Source organism: Oncorhynchus keta, unplaced genomic scaffold (genome assembly GCF_023373465.1).
Source record: "Oncorhynchus keta strain PuntledgeMale-10-30-2019 unplaced genomic scaffold, Oket_V2 Un_scaffold_14865_pilon_pilon, whole genome shotgun sequence".
NCBI lineage: Eukaryota > Metazoa > Chordata > Actinopteri > Salmoniformes > Salmonidae > Oncorhynchus > Oncorhynchus keta.
The window spans coordinates 72,501-90,967 of NW_026290793.1; the positions used below are offsets into that span (position 1 = coordinate 72,501).

An 18,467-nucleotide genomic window follows, 5' to 3' on the forward strand; every position below is an offset into this window, starting at 1 on the left:
GAGTGTGGAGAAGAGCAGAGTACTATGTGAGACTGCAGTGGTTGAGTCTGAGCCGGGGGTTGGCCTGGACTCTGGGAGTGATCTCATTGAGAAGGCCTGTACTGACTGCAGATGGGATTTCCATGAGAAAACGTTGCTGTGAACGGCACTGCTTATCCCTATTGTCTGAAACTAACCAGAGACTAGAGAGAGAGAGACTAGAGGGAGAGACTATAGAGAGAGAGACTAGAGAGAGAGGGAGAGAGACTAGAGAGAGAGAATAGAGAGACAAGAGAGAGAGACTATAGAGAGAGAGAGTATAGAGAGAGAGGGAGAGAGACTAGAGAGAGACTATAGAGAGAGAGAGAGAGACTATAGAGAGAGAGAGAGACTATAGAGAGAGAGAGAGACTAGAGAGAGAGAGAGACTAGAGAGAGAGAGAGACTAGAGAGAGAGAGAGACTAGAGAGAGAGAGAGAGACTAGAGAGAGAGAGACGAGAGAGAGAGAGAGAGAAAGAAAAAGAGAGTTTAAGCCTCAGTTAAGCCCATAGACTCAGACTATACTTACTGTATACTAATACATGGGATTCATGTGAAATGGCACCCTATTTCCTATGTAGTGCACTTTTTTTGACCAGGGCCCTATGTAGGGAAGAGGGTACTATTTGGGACACACACTAGATCATCTGTTTGTAATCGATGGCCCAGTCTAATGGTCCCAGGAGTGGATTTACACTAAATAAAGAGGGAGGGACAGATCCCATTGTTCTCCTCAGCTGTGAGAGGGGTGGGGGATCAAAGCTTGAGTGGCAGAGAAAAGAAGGGTGGGGGAGAGAAAGGGAGAGAGAAGGAAAGAGAGGGTGCGGGGAAGGGGGAGGTAAGAGGCAGGGAGACAGACTGGGAGAGAGCGAGAGGGAGGGAGGGAGAGAGAGGGAGGGAGAGAGAAGGAAAGAGAGGGTGCGGGGAAGGGGGAGGTAAGAGGCAGGGAGACAGACGGGGAGAGAGAGAGGGAGAGGGAGGGAGAGAGAGAGAGGGAGGGAGAGGGAGGGAGAGAGAGAGGGAGAGAGAGGGAGAGAGAGGGAAAGAGAGGGAGCGGGGAAGGGGGAGGTAAGAGGCAGGGAGACAGACTGGGAGAGAGAGAGAGAGAGGGAGGGAGAGAGAGGGAGGGAGAGAGAAGGAAAGAGAGGGAGCGGGGAAGGGGGAGGTAAGAGGCAGGGAGACAGACTGGGAGGGAGGGAGAGAGAGGGAGGGAGAGAGAGGGAGGGAGAGAGAAGGAAAGAGAGGGAGCGGGGAAGGGGGAGGTAAGAGGCAGGGAGACAGACTGGGAGAGAGCGAGAGGGAGGGAGGGAGAGAGAGGGAGGGAGAGAGAAGGAAAGAGAGGGTGCGGGGAAGGGGGAGGTAAGAGGCAGGGAGACAGACTGGGAGAGAGCGAGAGGGAGGGAGGGAGAGAGAAGGAAAGAGAGGGTGCGGGGAAGGGGGAGGTGAGAGGGTGCGGGGAAGGGGGAGGTAAGAGGCAGGGAGACAGACTGGGAGGGAGGGAGAGAGAGGGAGGGAGAGAGAAGGAAAGAGAGGGTGCGGGGAAGGGGGAGGTAAGAGGCAGGGAGACAGACTGGGAGAGAGAGAGAGGGAGGGAGAGAGAGAGAGGGAGAGAGAAGGAAAGAGAGGGTGCGGGGAAGGGGGAGGTAAGAGGCAGGGAGACAGACTGGGAGGGAGGGAGAGAGAGGGAGGGAGAGAGAGGGAGGGAGAGAGAGGGAGGGAGAGAGAGGGAAAGAGAGGGTGCGGGGAAGGGGGAGGTAAGAGGCAGGGAGACAGACTGGGAGGGAGGGAGAGAGAGGGAGGGAGAGAGAGGGAGGGAGAGAGAAGGAAAGAGAGGGTGCGGGGAAGGGGGAGGTAAGAGGCAGGGAGACAGACTGGGAGGGAGGGAGAGAGAGGGAGGGAGAGAGAAGGAAAGAGAGGGTGCGGGGAAGGGGGAGGTAAGAGGCAGGGAGACAGACTGGGAGAGAGGGAGAGGGAGGGAGAGAGAGGGAGGGAGAGAGAGGGAAAGAGAGGGAGCGGGGAAGGGGGAGGTAAGAGGTAGGGAGACAGACTGGGAGAGAGGGAGAGGGAGGGAGAGAGAGGGAGGGAGAGAGAGGGAAAGAGAGGGAGCGGGGAAGGGAGAGGTAAGAGGCAGGGAGACAGACTGGGAGAGAGAGGGAGAGGGAGGGAGGGAGAGAGAGGGAGGGAGAGAGAAGGAAAGAGAGGGTGCGGGGAAGGGGGAGGTAAGAGGCAGGGAGACAGACTGGGAGAGAGCGAGAGGGAGGGAGGGAGAGAGAAGGAAAGAGAGGGTGCGGGGAAGGGGGAGGTAAGAGGCAGGGAGACAGACTGGGAGAGAGAGAGAGGGAGGGAGAGAGAGAGAGGGAACCAAAGCCATGGGTTTTCTGACGCTCACATATCAACTGGCGTCGGTGGAGACCTTGAGTCTAGGCCGGGAGATTTTCTCATACCTGTTAGAGATTAGGAACCATCTTTTTTTTACTACACTGGGATCCTCCACAAAAGCTGGAAGGTAGGATGGCAGGCAGAGGCTAGAGTATAGATCTGATCTGAAATGACTTCCACTTCTCTATGTAGTGACTTCTGACCAGAGTACAAATAGGGGTCTGGTCAAAAGGAGTGCACTGTATAGGGTGCCATTTGAGAATAGGGTGCCATTTGGGACACAGCCCTACAGTCACTAAGAGGATCTTGAAATACCAGAGAATGCATGTAGGGGTTCTAGGAAAAGCCCAAGTCATTACGTCACTGGAATGGGAGTCAGGGCAAGATGGCGATAAGCGCTAGCAAGCTAACCCAATGTCTTCACAGCATCACTGTTTGATGAAGGGGAACTAAAGAGGACTTTTACAAGACGATTTCAGATTTGCATAGAAATGTTGATGACACACAATAAGAACCCCTTTCAGTATTTGTCCGCGGCGTGAATGTGAGTGATGTTTGCAGGCGCTAGCTCTAGCTAGCCTAGTAGCTTGGCACAGGACCAGCAGGAGGATTAAATGGAGGTGATTGATCAAAGTGTGTGAGCCTGGGGTGTGAGGGGTAGTCCGTCAGGACCACTATGAACATCTGTGCTGGTGTAATTAGCTGTGGTCTGTCGTGTTCATCCAAAATACATTTGGCAAGAGTTTTACCATATATATCCCTATATTATACCGTACATATATATATATATATATATATATATATATATATATATATATATATATATATATATATTTATATATATATACATATATAAATATAAACAATTCTCCGATATCACATTTTGACAACCAAAAATCTGATAAAATCTCTTGTATTAGTATACGATGGTACAGACCACTTCCATCAGATGGTGAACTGGACTGTGTGTACAGTATGGTCTCTCCCTATGGCCTCTATAGAGGACAACAGAACACGCTCCGTACCTCTGTACCTCCTCCTCCTCATCCCCTGCCATTCAGCTGCCCTTCATGCTCAGTGACTGGAGCATCGCATGGCGGGCACCGAGGGCAAACACTGATTTATCACCTCATTCCCATCCAGATGTGCTTGAGCCCACCACCTACCCATGCAGATTCATTACCAGGACCAGTGGGGAGAGGGGGGCTGTGGTCGGTCATTTCCCCTGCTAGAGGCCCATTACCCAGGCATGGCCAGGAGCCTGGTGCATGGTTAATACAACCGGACGGTAAATTGGATCTCTGACACCCACTATTTACCTTGGAGCTGCTCTGTTGATCAGGAGAATGAATAAATCCACACCCCCGAACAGCATGGTGCCATCAGAGAGAGAGAGCAGATAAAGTGTGTGTGTGTGTGTGTGTGTGTGTGTGTGTGTGTGTGTGTGTGTGTGTGTGTGTGTGTGTGTGTGTGTGTGTGTGTGTGTGTGTGTGTGTGTGTGTGTGTGTGTGTGTGTGTATATGGTGTGTGTTTGTGTGTGTTTGAAGAGAGGGAGGAAAGTGAGTGAGTCTAAGAAAGAGTTTGTTGTCACCCTCCTCCCCGTGTCCAATCAGCTGGGGAGGTTTCTCCACACACCCTCCTCCCCCCTCCCCGTGTCCAATCAGCTGGGGAGGTTTCTCCACACACCCTCCTCCCCCCTCCCTGTGTCCAATCAGCTGGGGAGGTTTCTCCACACACCCGACTGAACCCCGGCGTTAGTTTTACTTAGTCAAATACACCAGCAGTGCGTCTCCAGCCCCGAGCCGTAGCCAGACTCAGCCCCTCAGTGTTTGTGAGGAAGCAGGCCTGTGGAGGAGGCGGAAATGGGTTGCTAGTCTGGGCCATGTCAGGGCCAGGGGCCAAGGGGGGTGGAGGATGGAATGGAGGGGAGTAGCGCCAAGGGAGGGACAGGGTAGTGAGGGACAGGGTAGTGAGGGACAGGGTAGTGAGGGACAGGGTAGTGAGGGAAAGGAGAGAGAGGGACAGGAGAGAGAGGGGAGAGGGTAGTGAGGGACAGGGTAGGGAGGGACAGGAGAGAGAGGGACAGTGTAGGGAGGGACAGGAGAGAAAGGGACAGGGTAGGGAGGGACAGGGTGGGGAGGCACAGTAGAGAGAGGGACAGGAGAGAGAGGGACAGGAGAGAGAGACATGAGAGAGAGCCAGGAGAGAGAGGGACAGGGTAGGGAGGGTCAGGGTAGGGAGGGACAGGGTAGGGAGGGAAAGGGTAGGGAGGGAAAGGGTAGTGAGGGAAAGGGTAGTGAGGGACAGGGTAGTGAGGGACAGGGTAGTGAGGGACAGGGTAGTGAGGGACAGGGTAGTGAGGGAAAGGGTAGTGAGGGAAAGGGTAGGGAGGGACAGCTGGAAGAGAGGCTCCCTGCCCCAGAGGCCTACAGTCTACACAGGCCAAGCCATGGTAGGGTGGAATGGGGTAGAGGAGGGGTGGGTTCTCGCTGAGCGTTTGGAATGTCTCAAGGCAGATTAGGGAAAGCTGCGGAGACCGTTGCAGTGTTTTCCCAGACGGGGACTGCTTCCTGGTCATGCTCTCCCTCCATCAGGAGACAACATCAGCTCTCTTCTTCCACTTCCTATTCTCTGTGTTGACTAATGCCACATTAAGACTACCACTTTTTACTGCACCGGGACAGAGAGTACTGGTACAGGGGTTCCGCTTCTATTTCTATTGCTCTCTCTCCTGCCCTCCCTCTCTCTCCTGCCCTCCCTCTCTCTTCTGTATTCCCTCTCTCTCTCTCCTGCCCTCTCTCTCTCTCCTGCCCTCTCTCTCTCTCTCTCTCTCTCTCTCTCCTCTCTCTCTCTCTCTCTCTCTCTCCTCTCTCTCTCTCTCTCTCTCTCTCTCTCTCTCTCCCTCTCTCTCTCTCTCTCTCCTGCCCCCTCTCTCTCTCCTGCCCTCTCTCTCCTGCCCTCTCTCTCCTGCCCTCTCTCTCTCCTCTCTCTCTCTCCCTCTCTCTCTCTCTCTCCTGCCCTCCCTCTCTCTCTCTCTCTCTCCTGCCCTCTCTCTCTCCTGCCCTCTCTCTCTCTCTCTCCTGCCCTCCTCTCTCTCCTGCCCTCTCCTGCCCTCTCTCTCTCCTGCCCTCTCCTGCCTCTCTCTCTCCTCTCTCTCCTGCTCTCTCTCCTCTCTCTCTCCTGCCCTCTCTCTCTCTCTCTCTCTCTGCCCTCTCCTCTCTCTCTCTCTCTTGCCCTCTCTCTCTCTCTCTCTCTCTCTCTCTCCTGCCCTCTCTCTCTTCTCCCTGCCTCTCTCTCTCTCTTGCCCTCTCTCTCTCCCTCTCTCTTGCCCTCTCTCTCTCTCTCTCTCTCTCTCTCTCTCTCTCTCTCTCTCTCTCTCTCTCTCTCTCTCTCTCTCTCTCTCTCTCTCTCTCTCTGCCCCTCTCTCTGCCCTCTCTCTGCCCCTCTCTCTCTTGCCCTCTCTCTCTCTCTCTCTCTCTCTCTCTCTCTCTCTCTCTCTCTCTCTCTCTCTCTCTCTCTCTCTCTCTCTCTCTCTCTCTCTCTCTCTCTGTCTCCTCTCTTGTCTTTGTCTGTGATTATGGAAAATCTCACGGCCGTCGCACACCAGTGACAATACACAGACGGGAACAGTCTGCATTTTACAGCTTTCACATAATACAAGTATAAATTAAACATACCCACGCAAACAGGAACCTGCCTCGAGTTGTCGCACAACCCCCACAAACCAGACAACACGCCAAGGACATCCTCGGTTATTCATTTCCCTTCATTCAAAACGAAGTGCGGTTATGCGGTTACTGTGATGCGTTTATTTGCATAAAAACAGCATGTTTTCCATCCAGATGCAGCTTGTCGAGTGGTTGAGTAAATCACATGACCGTAGCCTCGCTGCAGAGGGGTCTTCCTCTGTCTTTAAATGTACAGAATATAGAGACTTCATCAGATACGGACCAGCGCCCCTGAAGAAGATTGGCCTTGCCAGTGGCCCCACATAATCACATGCCTATATGCCATAACATTTTAGTATGGGCAAGTATATAGGTGACCTATGCCCAGCAAGTTTCAAACATCACACGCCTTTATAAACGTCAGCTGGGAATTGAATGAAGAGGGTGACTCAGACTGTTAAACAGCCACCACTAACATTGAGTGGCTGCTGCCAACACACTGTCATTGACACTGACCCAACTCCAGCCACTTTAATAATGGGAATTGATGGGAAATGATGTAAATATATCACTAGCCACTTTAAACAATGCTACCTTATATAATGTTACTTACCCTACATTATTCATCTCATATGCATACGTATATACTGTACTCTACATCATCGACTGCATCCTTATGTAATACATGTATCACTAGCCACTTTAACTATGCCACTTTGTTTACTTTGTCTACATACTCATCTCATATGTATATACTGTACTCGATACCATCTACTGTATGCTGCTCTGTACCATCACTCATTCATATATCCTTATGTACATATTCTTTATCCCCTTACACTGTGTATAAGACAGTAGTTTTGGAATTGTTAGTTAGATTACTCGTTGGTTATCACTGCATTGTCGGAACTAGAAGCACAAGCATTTCGCTACACTCGCATTAACATCTGCTAACCATGTGTATGTGACAAATACAATTTGATTTGATTTGATTTTGACTCTGAAGATGGGTCCTCTTGTACATTAGCCTGAGCAAAACGTCCCAGAGCTAGCTAACGGAACAGTTGAGTCACTTTGACCTTCAGCTGAACACCCACGGACACTAATCACCTCTAACACGGTTCCACGGTGAGTGTACTGCTGGAAATGACGACTACTATCGCCCTACTGTGTCCTTGTTGAACGCCGATGTCAAGATGGTGATTTTCTGGCCAGGACTCGGATAGTAAAAGATCTGAGGGAGGTTGGTTTTTGGTTGGTGAACGGGAAATGTTGTTCATTTCAAATGTATACACTTTATTCCAACTGAACGTCATAATAGTGTCATGAAATGATATTCAACACAAGTAATTGTGATATCAGAGCAATTAGGATATTTGTTTGGGGCTTCAGAGTGTCTTCAATGAAATACATATTGCATTATGTAAGAGGTTATGTTGACCAGCTCTCGTTGTGTTTAGGGTACACTGTGTTATCTCTGGAGGTTATTAGAGCCAGGACGGTAGCCGGTATCAGGTTCTTTTTTCCCCCAAAAAATGAAGCAAACCAAACTCTTTGGTCCTTTAAAAACCTGCTGTATGTAACATATTGTACTACAGCTTAGAAAATAAATACATGCGACTCTGGATGACATCATGATGTTTGTTTCCAACATTAGAGCTGATTTCTAAACCAGTTCAATCCGCTTTTTCCATACTAACGAGTATCACCATACTGGTATGGTCCCGGCACTAGAGTTTACACAGTACACACACAGTGCACTCTGGGCCAGAAGAGGCTGTCTCAGTGGCTGGCTGCCATTCTGGCACCCTGAGTTACACTTCAGTGGCACCGTTTTAGACGAGAAGTCACACTCTAGTTGTGGGGTCAGCACCCTGTTCGCCTGCCCCAGATTTGTTAGTGTGTCAATGAGAGAGTTAGCGCTGTAAGCTAGTGGGCTAGCCGTGGTTTATTGCTATATTGGTGTACCGTGTTGCTGCTGTGGGGAGAGAGGGAGAGGCTGCCTGCCTGTTGGTTCAAAGTGAAGGGAGGATGAATAATGAATGAAAGTAGAGCGAGAAAAACACATACACACTCCTGATTTTTAAGGGCTTTCTCAGACTTTAAAGTGGAGCACTTCATATAGCTTTCAGTGGGATCCCAGTCCTGGAGATGAAAGACTGCTGGGTTCAGCAACTCAACTTGACTGAATAGTACTTACTTACCACACAGCCCTGCTGTTGAATGGAACACCAATAATACCTTTTGCTGATGGACTTTAATTGAATTGGATTCAACATCCAAGTTAAGAGCTGTAATGATTCTGTGTGATACTGTGGAGTAATTCATGTCCAGCAGGGGATTTTAGAGATGGAAAAGATATTATATTATAACAAATAATACGCAGAAAAACATCACGTCAACTCTGTGTGTGTGTGTGTGTGTGTGTTACATCACCTCTCTGAGCATGGGGTCGGTGATGGAGCTGAGGTTGATGGTCCCTTCATAGGTCAGGTAGTAGAAGACGTTGAGAGACCTGGTGGCCTCAGGACCCTGCTGCTTGTAGCCAAAGATCAGGTCGATCCACTGGTGCAGCTGGCACGACACAAACTCACTCTCCAGAGCCTGGGAAGACAGGAGGAGAGGAGGAGCCATGGTTAGAGGGGATTGGGCTAAATTAAAGGGTTATTGAGCAGAGTGAGGGAGCGAGGACTCATGGTTAGAGGGGATTGGGCTAAATGAAAGGGTTATTGAGCAGATGTGAGGCAGCGAGGACTCATGGTTAGAGGGGATTGGGCTAAATGAAAGGGTTATTGAGCAGAGTGAGGCAGCGAGGACTCATGGTTAGAGGGGATTGGGCTAAATGAAAGGGTTATTGAGCAGAGTGAGGCAGCGAGGACTCATGGTTAGAGGGGATTGGGCTAAATGAAAGGGTTATTGAGCAGAGTGAGGCAGCGAGGACTCATGGTTAGAGGGGATTGGGCTAAATGAAAGGGTTATTGAGCAGAGTGAGGCAGCGAGGACTCATGGTTAGAGGGGATTTGGATAGATAGAGTGGTACAAGAGGATCCCAAGATTATATCAATAATAGGAGGTAGGGAATCCTTGCAAATAATTGATTGAAGTTGATGTCACTCATAAGCCAGAGAACCAAGAGGGTATTAGACAAAGTCAAATTATTATTTATACAGGTCTACTGAAGCATTATGAGCAGATACAGTAGACCTGCTAAACTGCAAGACTGCAAATTATGTTCGCCACTAATTGTTGTAATTCCAGAACGCTTACTCCACTCCCCCAACCCCCACAAAAATCTGCAACTCAAAGCAGAACTTGTTCAAAGTCATTTCAATAGCAGATAGCAGCACTGACTATCATCTGCATAATGAAGAAAATGCTCCAATGCTAATCGTGTGAAAACATGAAACATGAGAACACTCCGTTCTAGTAGGACGTTGGGGACTCATTTTGGACTCTTCTTCCCCTTTCGTGGGACGACGAGACGAGATAATGTATATAGCGGTGCTTTGGAATGTCTCTGTCTCACCATAACATTGAGATACAAGCTGTTTTTCTACTCATTAGCTGGCAAAGAAGGGAAAACATTTATGGTTTGTCATAAAAACAGCAATTGTGTTAATTTCTGGAAAAGCTGTCGGCACGGCAACAACAAAGGCTTCTAAACGCGTTTCAAATTAGAATGAGGAGGCCTTGATTGTCATTGCTGCCTTGTGGCACATTAATTCTGTGACAAAACATTAAACCGGTACACTTAAATGGCAATTTATATCATTTAAATGTTTACAGCCGGGGCTGGCCCATCACTCACTTAAATGTGACTTTCTGACAGCTAATTTTCCTTCTAATTCTCTCTCACTCTCTTAATTATAACTTTCAATCAGGGAGGAACGGCAGAGAGAGAGAGAGAGAGCGCGAGAGAGAGAGAGAGAGAGAGCGCGAGAGAGAGAGAGAGAGAGAGCGCGAGAGAGAGCGAGAGCGAGAGAGAGAGAGAGAGAGAGAGAGAGAGAGAGCATGAGAGAGAGAGCATGAGAGAGAGAGAGAGAGAGAGAGAGCGCGAGAGAGAGAGAGAGAGAGAGCGCGAGAGAGAGCGCGAGAGAGAGCGAGAGAGAGCGAGAGCGAGAGCGAGCGCGAGAGAGAGCGAGAGAGAGAGAGCGCGAGAGAGAGAGCGCGAGAGAGAGAGAGAGAGAGCGAGAGAGAGTGCGAGAGAGAGAAAGAAAGAAATGGGGAAAGAACAAGATTCAGACAGAGAGAGAGAGGAGGTGAGCGAGAAAAAGAGAAAGCAAACAGCTAGATGTCTACTGTCTGTCTGCCATCTCCGCCTGACGGGGTGATCGAGCCTCAGCCTGATGGTAAACTGTGAAAGCTCTTGTATAATGACTTTATGAGCCGTGGAAACAACATCAATAAATTGGTCGGTGTCAAAGAGAGAGAGAAAAGGCCCTGGGGCGGCAGAGCATTGAAAGGTCTCTGGGTTTTAATGTGGAACTGGATCTGCGTCCTAAATGTAACCATGTTCACTATATACATATATCGCCCTATGGGCCCGGGTCAAAATGAGTGCACTAACTAGGAAATAAAGTACCAACATTGGGATGCAAGCTGGGAAGTGTAGTGGAGGAAGAACACTATTTAAATGAGGACTGGGAACATTTGTTATATAAGTGCACAACAAATTGTGTGAATAGGTTTATGGTTATTATACGTCATGGTTCTTTTTGTAAATGTTCAACAATTATACTTCCGCAATTCAAGTTTGGCAACCTGGAAACATGGTGAAATTAGTAGCCACAGAAAGCGCAATTATTTTCCCCCTTTAAAACACAATAATATATGAGAGAATATCAATGTTTTGGGAGTAATTATTAACAATAAGACCAAACAGAGCACCCCTGGAACAGAGCACCCCTGGAACAGAGCACCCCAGGAACAGAGCACCCCTGGAACAGAGCACCCCTGGAACAGAGCACCCCTGGAACAGAGCACCCCTGGAACAGAGCACCCATGGAACAGAGCACCCTGGAACAGAGCACCCCTGGAACAGAGCACCCCAGGAACAGAGCACCCCAGGAACAGAGCACCCCAGGAACAGAGCACCCCTGGAACAGAGCACCCTGGAACAGAGCACCCCAGGAACAGAGCACCCCTGGAACAGAGCACCCCTGGAACAGAGCACCCCTGGAACAGAGCACCCCTGGAACAGAGCACCCCTGGAACAGAGCACCCCTGGAACAGAGCACCCCAGGAACAGAGCACCCCTGGAACAGAGCACCCCTGGAACAGAGCACCCCTGGAACAGAGCACCCCTGGAACAGAGCACCCCTGGAACAGAGCACCCCTGGAACAGAGCACCCCTGGAACAGAGCACCCCAGGAACAGAGCACCCCTGGAACAGAGCACCCCTGGAACAGAGCACCCCTGGAACAGAGCACCCCTGGAACAGAGCACCCCTGGAACAGAGCACCCCTGGAACAGAGCACCCCAGGAACAGAGCACCCCTGGAACAGAGCACCCCTGGAACAGAGGTGCATTGTCCAGGCTTCTCGTCTGCATTTCCTCCGACATAAACACACTTATGTTAATACGTTCAAAGCTCTGTGTCAGAGAGTGATTCATTTTATTAGGGCTACATGTCTATTAGAATCCAGGACAGGCCTCTTAATGACAAGATGACTGGGGGCCGATGGGGGACCGGTGTGTGTGTGACAGAGAGAGAGCAGTTCATTATGCGCTAGGCCTGACCTTTGACGGGGCCCTGCTCCCTCTGTTTCTAAACTAATGCAGAGTCTGATGGCCATTTAATGCGTGCTGCAATCTCCTGTCAATCACGGCAGGGAAACAAAGAACAGCCTGTGTTATTACAGCACCCTCTCCAGAGGCCCGCCTTTATGGATTAGCATTTGGGGAAAGGGAGAGGGGAATAGTATTGTGTGTGTGTCTGTCTCTGACTGAGATGCAATCGTTTGGTAGTGCCTTGAAATCCCCTCTCTCATCAGTGATTCAGGGAGCGTTTGGTAATGCCTGCGGAGGTATAGTGAACTAGCTCTGTGGTGTGTCTTCAAAGCCTCTCAGTCTGTGCTGCTAAAAGAGAGGCCCATTGGCAATTCTACCCTGTGTTCTCCCAGACATGTTTGATCAACAAGCAAAACGGTTGTGGGAGAACCATCTCTTTAATTTATTTTTTATTTTAAAAACAATAGTGTGTGTGGCGGGGGGACAGTGTATTTCACAATAGTTCTCTTTTGTTTGATTTTAATCCCATCCTTCAGCTGCCCTCAACCCCCCTTTGCCATATATTATCAACTGTGCTGTGATGTTTGACAACGTTTCTGAACCTTTATATTCTCGTAGTTTCTACAGATAGTAAATTAAAGATGACCATTTTTGCTAAAAGTATTATATTAAAAACCCTTCTTCGTTAAGATAAAGATCTTTCAGCCACCAAGCCTTCATCTAAAAAACATTCTTTGTCAGAGCCAGAAGTGTTGTGTAGACTAGAGAGAGCCAGAAGTGTTGTGTAGACTAGAGAGAGCCAGAAGTGTTGTGTAGACTAGAGAGAGCCAGAAGTGTTGTGTAGACTAGAGAGAGCCAGAAGTGTTGTGTAGACTAGAGAGAGCCAGAAGTGTTGTGTAGACTAGAGAGAGCCAGAAGTGTTGTGTAGACTAGAGAGAGCCAGAAGTCTTGCGTAGACTAGAGAGCCAGAAGTGTTGTGTAGACTAGAGAGAGCCAGAAGTCTTGTGTAGACGAGAGAGAGCCAGAAGTCTTGTGTAGACTAGAGAGAGCCAGAAGTCTTGTGTAGACTAGAGAGAGCCAGAAGTCTTGTGTAGACTAGAGAGAGCCAGAAGTGTTGCGTAGACTAGAGAGAGCCAGAAGTGTTGCGTAGACTAGAGGGGGCCAGAAGTGTTGCGTAGACTAGAGAGAGCCAGAAGTGTTGCGTAGACTAGAGAGAGCCAGAAGTCTTGTGTAGACTAGAGAGAGCCAGAAGTCTTGTGTAGACTAGAGAGAGCCAGAAGTGTTGCGTAGACTAGAGAGAGCCAGAAGTGTTGCGTAGACTAGAGAGAGCCAGAAGTCTTGCGTAGACTAGAGAGCCAGAAGTCTTGTGTAGACGAGAGAGAGCCAGAAGTCTTGTGTAGACGAGAGGGAGCCAGAAGTCTTGTGTAGACTAGAGATAGACAGAAGTGTTGTGTAGACTAGAGAGAGCCAGAAGTGTTGTCTAGACAAGAGAGAGCCAGAAGTGTTGTGTAGACTAGAGAGCCAGATTCCTGAGGAGAGATCCAGATCCACTAAGGGAGATCCAGCAGGCAGCAGGGTTATTGATGGGCCAATTAGCAGCCACTGTCTGTTTCATCCTGTTCCACCGGGAATCCTCTGATAATTAATGAATAATTTAGCATTCCTTTATGTAAATGCCTGGCAGGGGGTGGATGGCACCGAAATATCACTACACTACTGTTATCAAGAGGTTTCTATCACGACACTATCGTTATCAGGAGGTTTCCATCACTACATTACCGTTAACAGGAGGTTTCTATCACTACACTATCGTTATCAGGATGTTTCTATCACTACACTACCGTTAACAGGAGGTTTCTATCACTACACTACTGTTATCAGGATGTTTCTATCACTACTGTTATCAGGAGGTTTCTATCACTACTGTTATCAGGAGGTTTCTATCACTACACTACCGTTATCAGGATGTTTCTATCACTACACTACTGTTATCAGGAGGTTTCTATCACTACTGTTATCAGGAGGTTTCTATCACTACACTACTGTTATCAGGAGGTTTCTATCACTACTGTTATCAGGAGGTTTCTATCACTACACTACCGTTATCAGGAGGTTTCTATCACTACTGTTATCAGGAGGTTTCTATCACTACTGTTATCAGGAGGTTTCTATCACTACACTACTGTTATCAGGATGTTTCTATCACTACACTACTGTTATCAGGAGGTTTCTATCACCACACTACTGTTATCAGGAGGTTTATATCACTACTGTTATCAGGAGGTTTCTATCACTACTGTTATCAGGAGGTTTCTATCACTACTGTTATCAGGAGGTTTCTATCACTACTGTTATCAGGAGGTTTCTATCACTACTGTTATCAGGAGGTTTCTATCACTACACTACTGTTATCAGGAGGTTTCTATCACTATCACTACTGTTATCAGGAGGTTTCTATCACTACACTACCGTTATCAGGAGGTTTCTATCACTACTGTTATCAGGAGGTTTCTATCACTACTGTTATCAGGAGGTTTCTATCACTACTGTTATCAGGAGGTTTCTATCACTACACTACTGTTATCAGGAGGTTTCTATCACTATCACTACTGTTATCAGGAGGTTTCTATCACCACACTACTGTTATCAGGAGGTTTCTATCACTATCACTACTGTTATCAGGAGGTTTCTATCACCACACTACTGTTATCAGGAGGTTTCTATCACTACTGTTATCAGGAGGTTTCTATCACTACTGTTATCAGGAGGTTTCTATCACTACTGTTATCAGGAGGTTTCTATCACTACTGTTATCAGGAGGTTTCTATCACTACACTACTGTTATCAGGAGGTTTCTATCACTATCACTACTGTTATCAGGAGGTTTCTATCACTACACTACTGTTATCAGGAGGTTTCTATCACTACTGTTATCAGGAGGTTTCTATCACTACACTACTGTTATCAGGAGGTTTCTATCACTACTGTTATCAGGAGGTTTCTATCACTACTGTTATCAGGAGGTTTCTATCACTACTGTTATCAGGAGGTTTCTATCACTACACTACTGTTATCAGGAGGTTTCTATCACTACTGTTATCAGGAGGTTTCTATCACTACACTACTGTTATCAGGAGGTTTCTATCACTACTGTTATCAGGAGGTTTCTATCACTACTGTTATCAGGAGGTTTCTATCACTACTGTTATCAGGAGGTTTCTATCACTACTGTTATCAGGAGGTTTCTATCACTACACTACTGTTATCAGGAGGTTTCTATCACTACACTACTGTTATCAGGAGGTTTCTATCACTACACTACTGTTATCAGGAGGTTTCTATCACTACACTACTGTTATCAGGAGATTTCTATCACTACTGTTATCAGGATGTTTCTATCACTACACTACTGTTATCAGGAGGTTTCTATCACTACTGTTATCAGGAGGTTTCTATCACTACACTACTGTTATCAGGAGGTTTCTATCACTACTGTTATCAGGAGGTTTCTATCACTACTGTTATCAGGAGGTTTCTATCACTACACTACTGTTATCAGGAGGTTTCTATAACTACACTACTGTTATCAGGAGGTTTCTATCACTACACTACTGTTATCAGGAGGTTTCTATCACTACTGTTATCAGGAGGTTTCTATCACTAAACTACTGTTATCAGGAGGTTTCTATCACTACACTACTGTTATCAGGAGGTTTCTATCACTACTGTTATCAGGAGGTTTCTATCACTACACTACTGTTATCAGGAGGTTTCTATCACTACTGTTATCAGGAGGTTTCTATCACTACTGTTATCAGGAGGTTTCTATCACTACACTACTGTTATCAGGAGGTTTCTATCACTACTGTTATCAGGAGGTTTCTATCACTACACTACTGTTATCAGGAGGTTTCTATCACTACACTACTGTTATCAGGAGGTTTCTATCACTACACTACTGTTATCAGGAGGTTTCTATCACTACTGTTATCAGGAGGTTTCTATCACTACTGTTATCAGGAGGTTTCTATCACTACACTACCGTTATCAGGAGGTTTCTATCACTACACTACTGTTATCAGGAGGTTTCTATCACTACTGTTATCAGGAGGTTTCTATCACTACACTACTGTTATCAGGAGGTTTCTATCACTACTGTTATCAGGAGGTTTCTATCACTACTGTTATCAGGAGGTTTCTATCACTACACTACTGTTATCAGGAGGTTTCTATCACTACTGTTATCAGGAGGTTTCTATCACTACACTACTGTTATCAGGAGGTTTCTATCACTACACTACTGTTATCAGGAGGTTTCTATCACTACACTACTGTTATCAGGAGGTTTCTATCACTACACTACTGTTATCAGGAGGTTTCTATCACTACACTACTGTTATCAGGAGGTTTCTATCACTACACTACTGTTATCAGGAGGTTTCTATCACTACACTACTGTTATCAGGAGGTTTCTATCACTACACTACTGTTATCAGGAGGTTTCTATCACCACACTACTGTTATCAGGAGGTTTCTATCACCACACTACTGTTATCAGGAGGTTTCTATCACTACACTATCGTTATCAGGAGGTTTCTATCACTACACTACTGTTATCAGGAGGTTTCTATCACTACACTACTGTTATCAGGAGGTTTCTATCACTACTGTTATCAGGAGGTTTCTATCACTAAACTACTGTTATCAGGAGGTTTCTATCACTACACTACTGTTATCAGGAGGTTTCTATCACTACACTATCGTTATCAGGAGGTTTCTATCACTACACTACTGTTATCAGGAGGTTTCTATCACTACACTATCGTTATCAGGAGGTTTCTATCACTACACTATCGTTATCAGGAGGTTTCTATCACTACACTACTGTTATCAGGAGGTTTCTATCACTACACTATCGTTATCAGGAGGTTTCTATCACTACACTACTGTTATCAGGAGGTTTCTATCACTACACTATCGTTATCAGGAGGTTTCTATCACTACACTACTGTTATCAGGAGGTTTCTATCACTACACTATCGTTATCAGGAGGTTTCTATCACTACACTACTGTTATCAGGAGGTTTCTATCACTACACTATCGTTATCAGGAGGTTTCTATCACTACACTATCGTTATCAGGAGGTTTCTATCACTACACTACTGTTATCAGGAGGTTTCTATCACTACACTACCGTTATCAGGAGGTTTCTATCACTACACTACTGTTATCAGGAGCTTTCTATCACCAACTGCTGTGTATCGTCAAAGGTTTAGAGATCCCATTGTTGCCAACTGAGAGTTGTTTGTCGCCTAGTCATGTGTAAAGCTTCAAATGCCAGACATTTCACATTTTTATAGGAGTGAATTATTACCAAGAATATACACTGCTCAAAAAAAAAATTAAGGGAACACTAAAATAACACATCCTAGATCCGAATGAATGAAATATTCTTATTAAATACTTTTTTCTTTACATAGTTGAATGTGCTAACAACAAAATCACACAAAAATTATCAATAGAAATCAAATTTATCAACCCATGGAGGTCTGGATTTGGAGTCACACTCAAAATGAAAGTGGAAAACCACACTACAGGCTGATCCAACTTTGATGTAATGTCCTTAAAACAAGTCAAAATAAGGCTCAGTAGTGTGTGTGGCCTCCACGTGCCTGTATGACCTCCCTACAACGCCTGGGCCTGCTCCTGATGAGGTGGCGGATGGTCTCCTGAGGGATCTCCTCCCAGACCTGGACTAAAGCATCCGCCAACTCCTGGACAGTCTGTGGTGGATGGAGCGAGACATGTCTCAGATGTGCTCAATTGGATTCAGGTCTTGGGAACGGGCGGGCCAGTCCATAGCATCAATGCTTTCCTCTTGCATTAACTGCTGACACACTCCAGCCACATGATGTCTAGCATTGTCTTGCATTAGGAGGAACCCAGAGCCAACCGCACCACCATATGGTCTCACAAGGGGTCTGAGGATCTCATCTCGGTACCTAATGGCAGTCAGGCTTCCTCTGGCGAGCACATGGAGGGCTGTGCGGCCCCCCAAAGAAATGCCACCCCACACCATGAATGACCCACCGCCAAACCGGTCATGCTGGAGGAAGTTGCAGGCAGCAGAACGTTCTCCACGGCATCTCCAGACTGTCACATGTGCTCAATGTGAACCTGCTTTCATCTGTGAAGAGCACAGGGCGCCAGTGACGAATTTGCCAATCCCCACCTGTGGACGTCGGGCCCTCATTCCACCCTCATGGAGTCTGTTTCTGACCGTTTGAGTAGACACATGCACATTTGTGGCCTGCTGGAGGTCATTTTGCAGGGCTCTGGCAGTGCTCCTCCTGCTCCTCCTTGCACAAAGGCGGAGGTAGCGGTCCTGCTGCTGGGTTGTTGCCCTCCTACGGCCTCCTCCACGTCTCCTGATGTACTGGCCTGTCTCCTGGTAGCGCCTCCATGCTCTGGACACTACGCTGACAGACACAGCAAACCTTCTTGCCACAGCTCGCATTGATGTGCCATCCTGGATGAGCTGCACTACCTGAGCCACTTGTGTGGGTTGTAGACTCCGTCTCATGCTACCACTAGAGTGAAAGCACCGCCAGCATTCAAAAGTGACCAAAACATCAGCCAGGAAGCATAGGAACTGAGAAGTGGTCTGTGGT

General features: G+C 47.4%; 1 protein-coding gene across 2 annotated transcripts in view; it reads right to left on the reverse strand.

Moving 5' to 3' along the window:
- Nucleotides 1-18,467, reverse strand: part of LOC118381187 (lipopolysaccharide-responsive and beige-like anchor protein) — a 223,833-nt gene that overhangs the window by 64,072 nt on the left and 141,294 nt on the right. For both annotated transcript variants that reach the window (XM_052513987.1, XM_052513989.1), the window contains one exon: nucleotides 8,502-8,669. In XM_052513987.1, coding sequence (XP_052369947.1) covers nucleotides 8,502-8,669 — 168 coding nt within the window. The remainder of the gene's footprint in view (nucleotides 1-8,501; nucleotides 8,670-18,467) is intronic.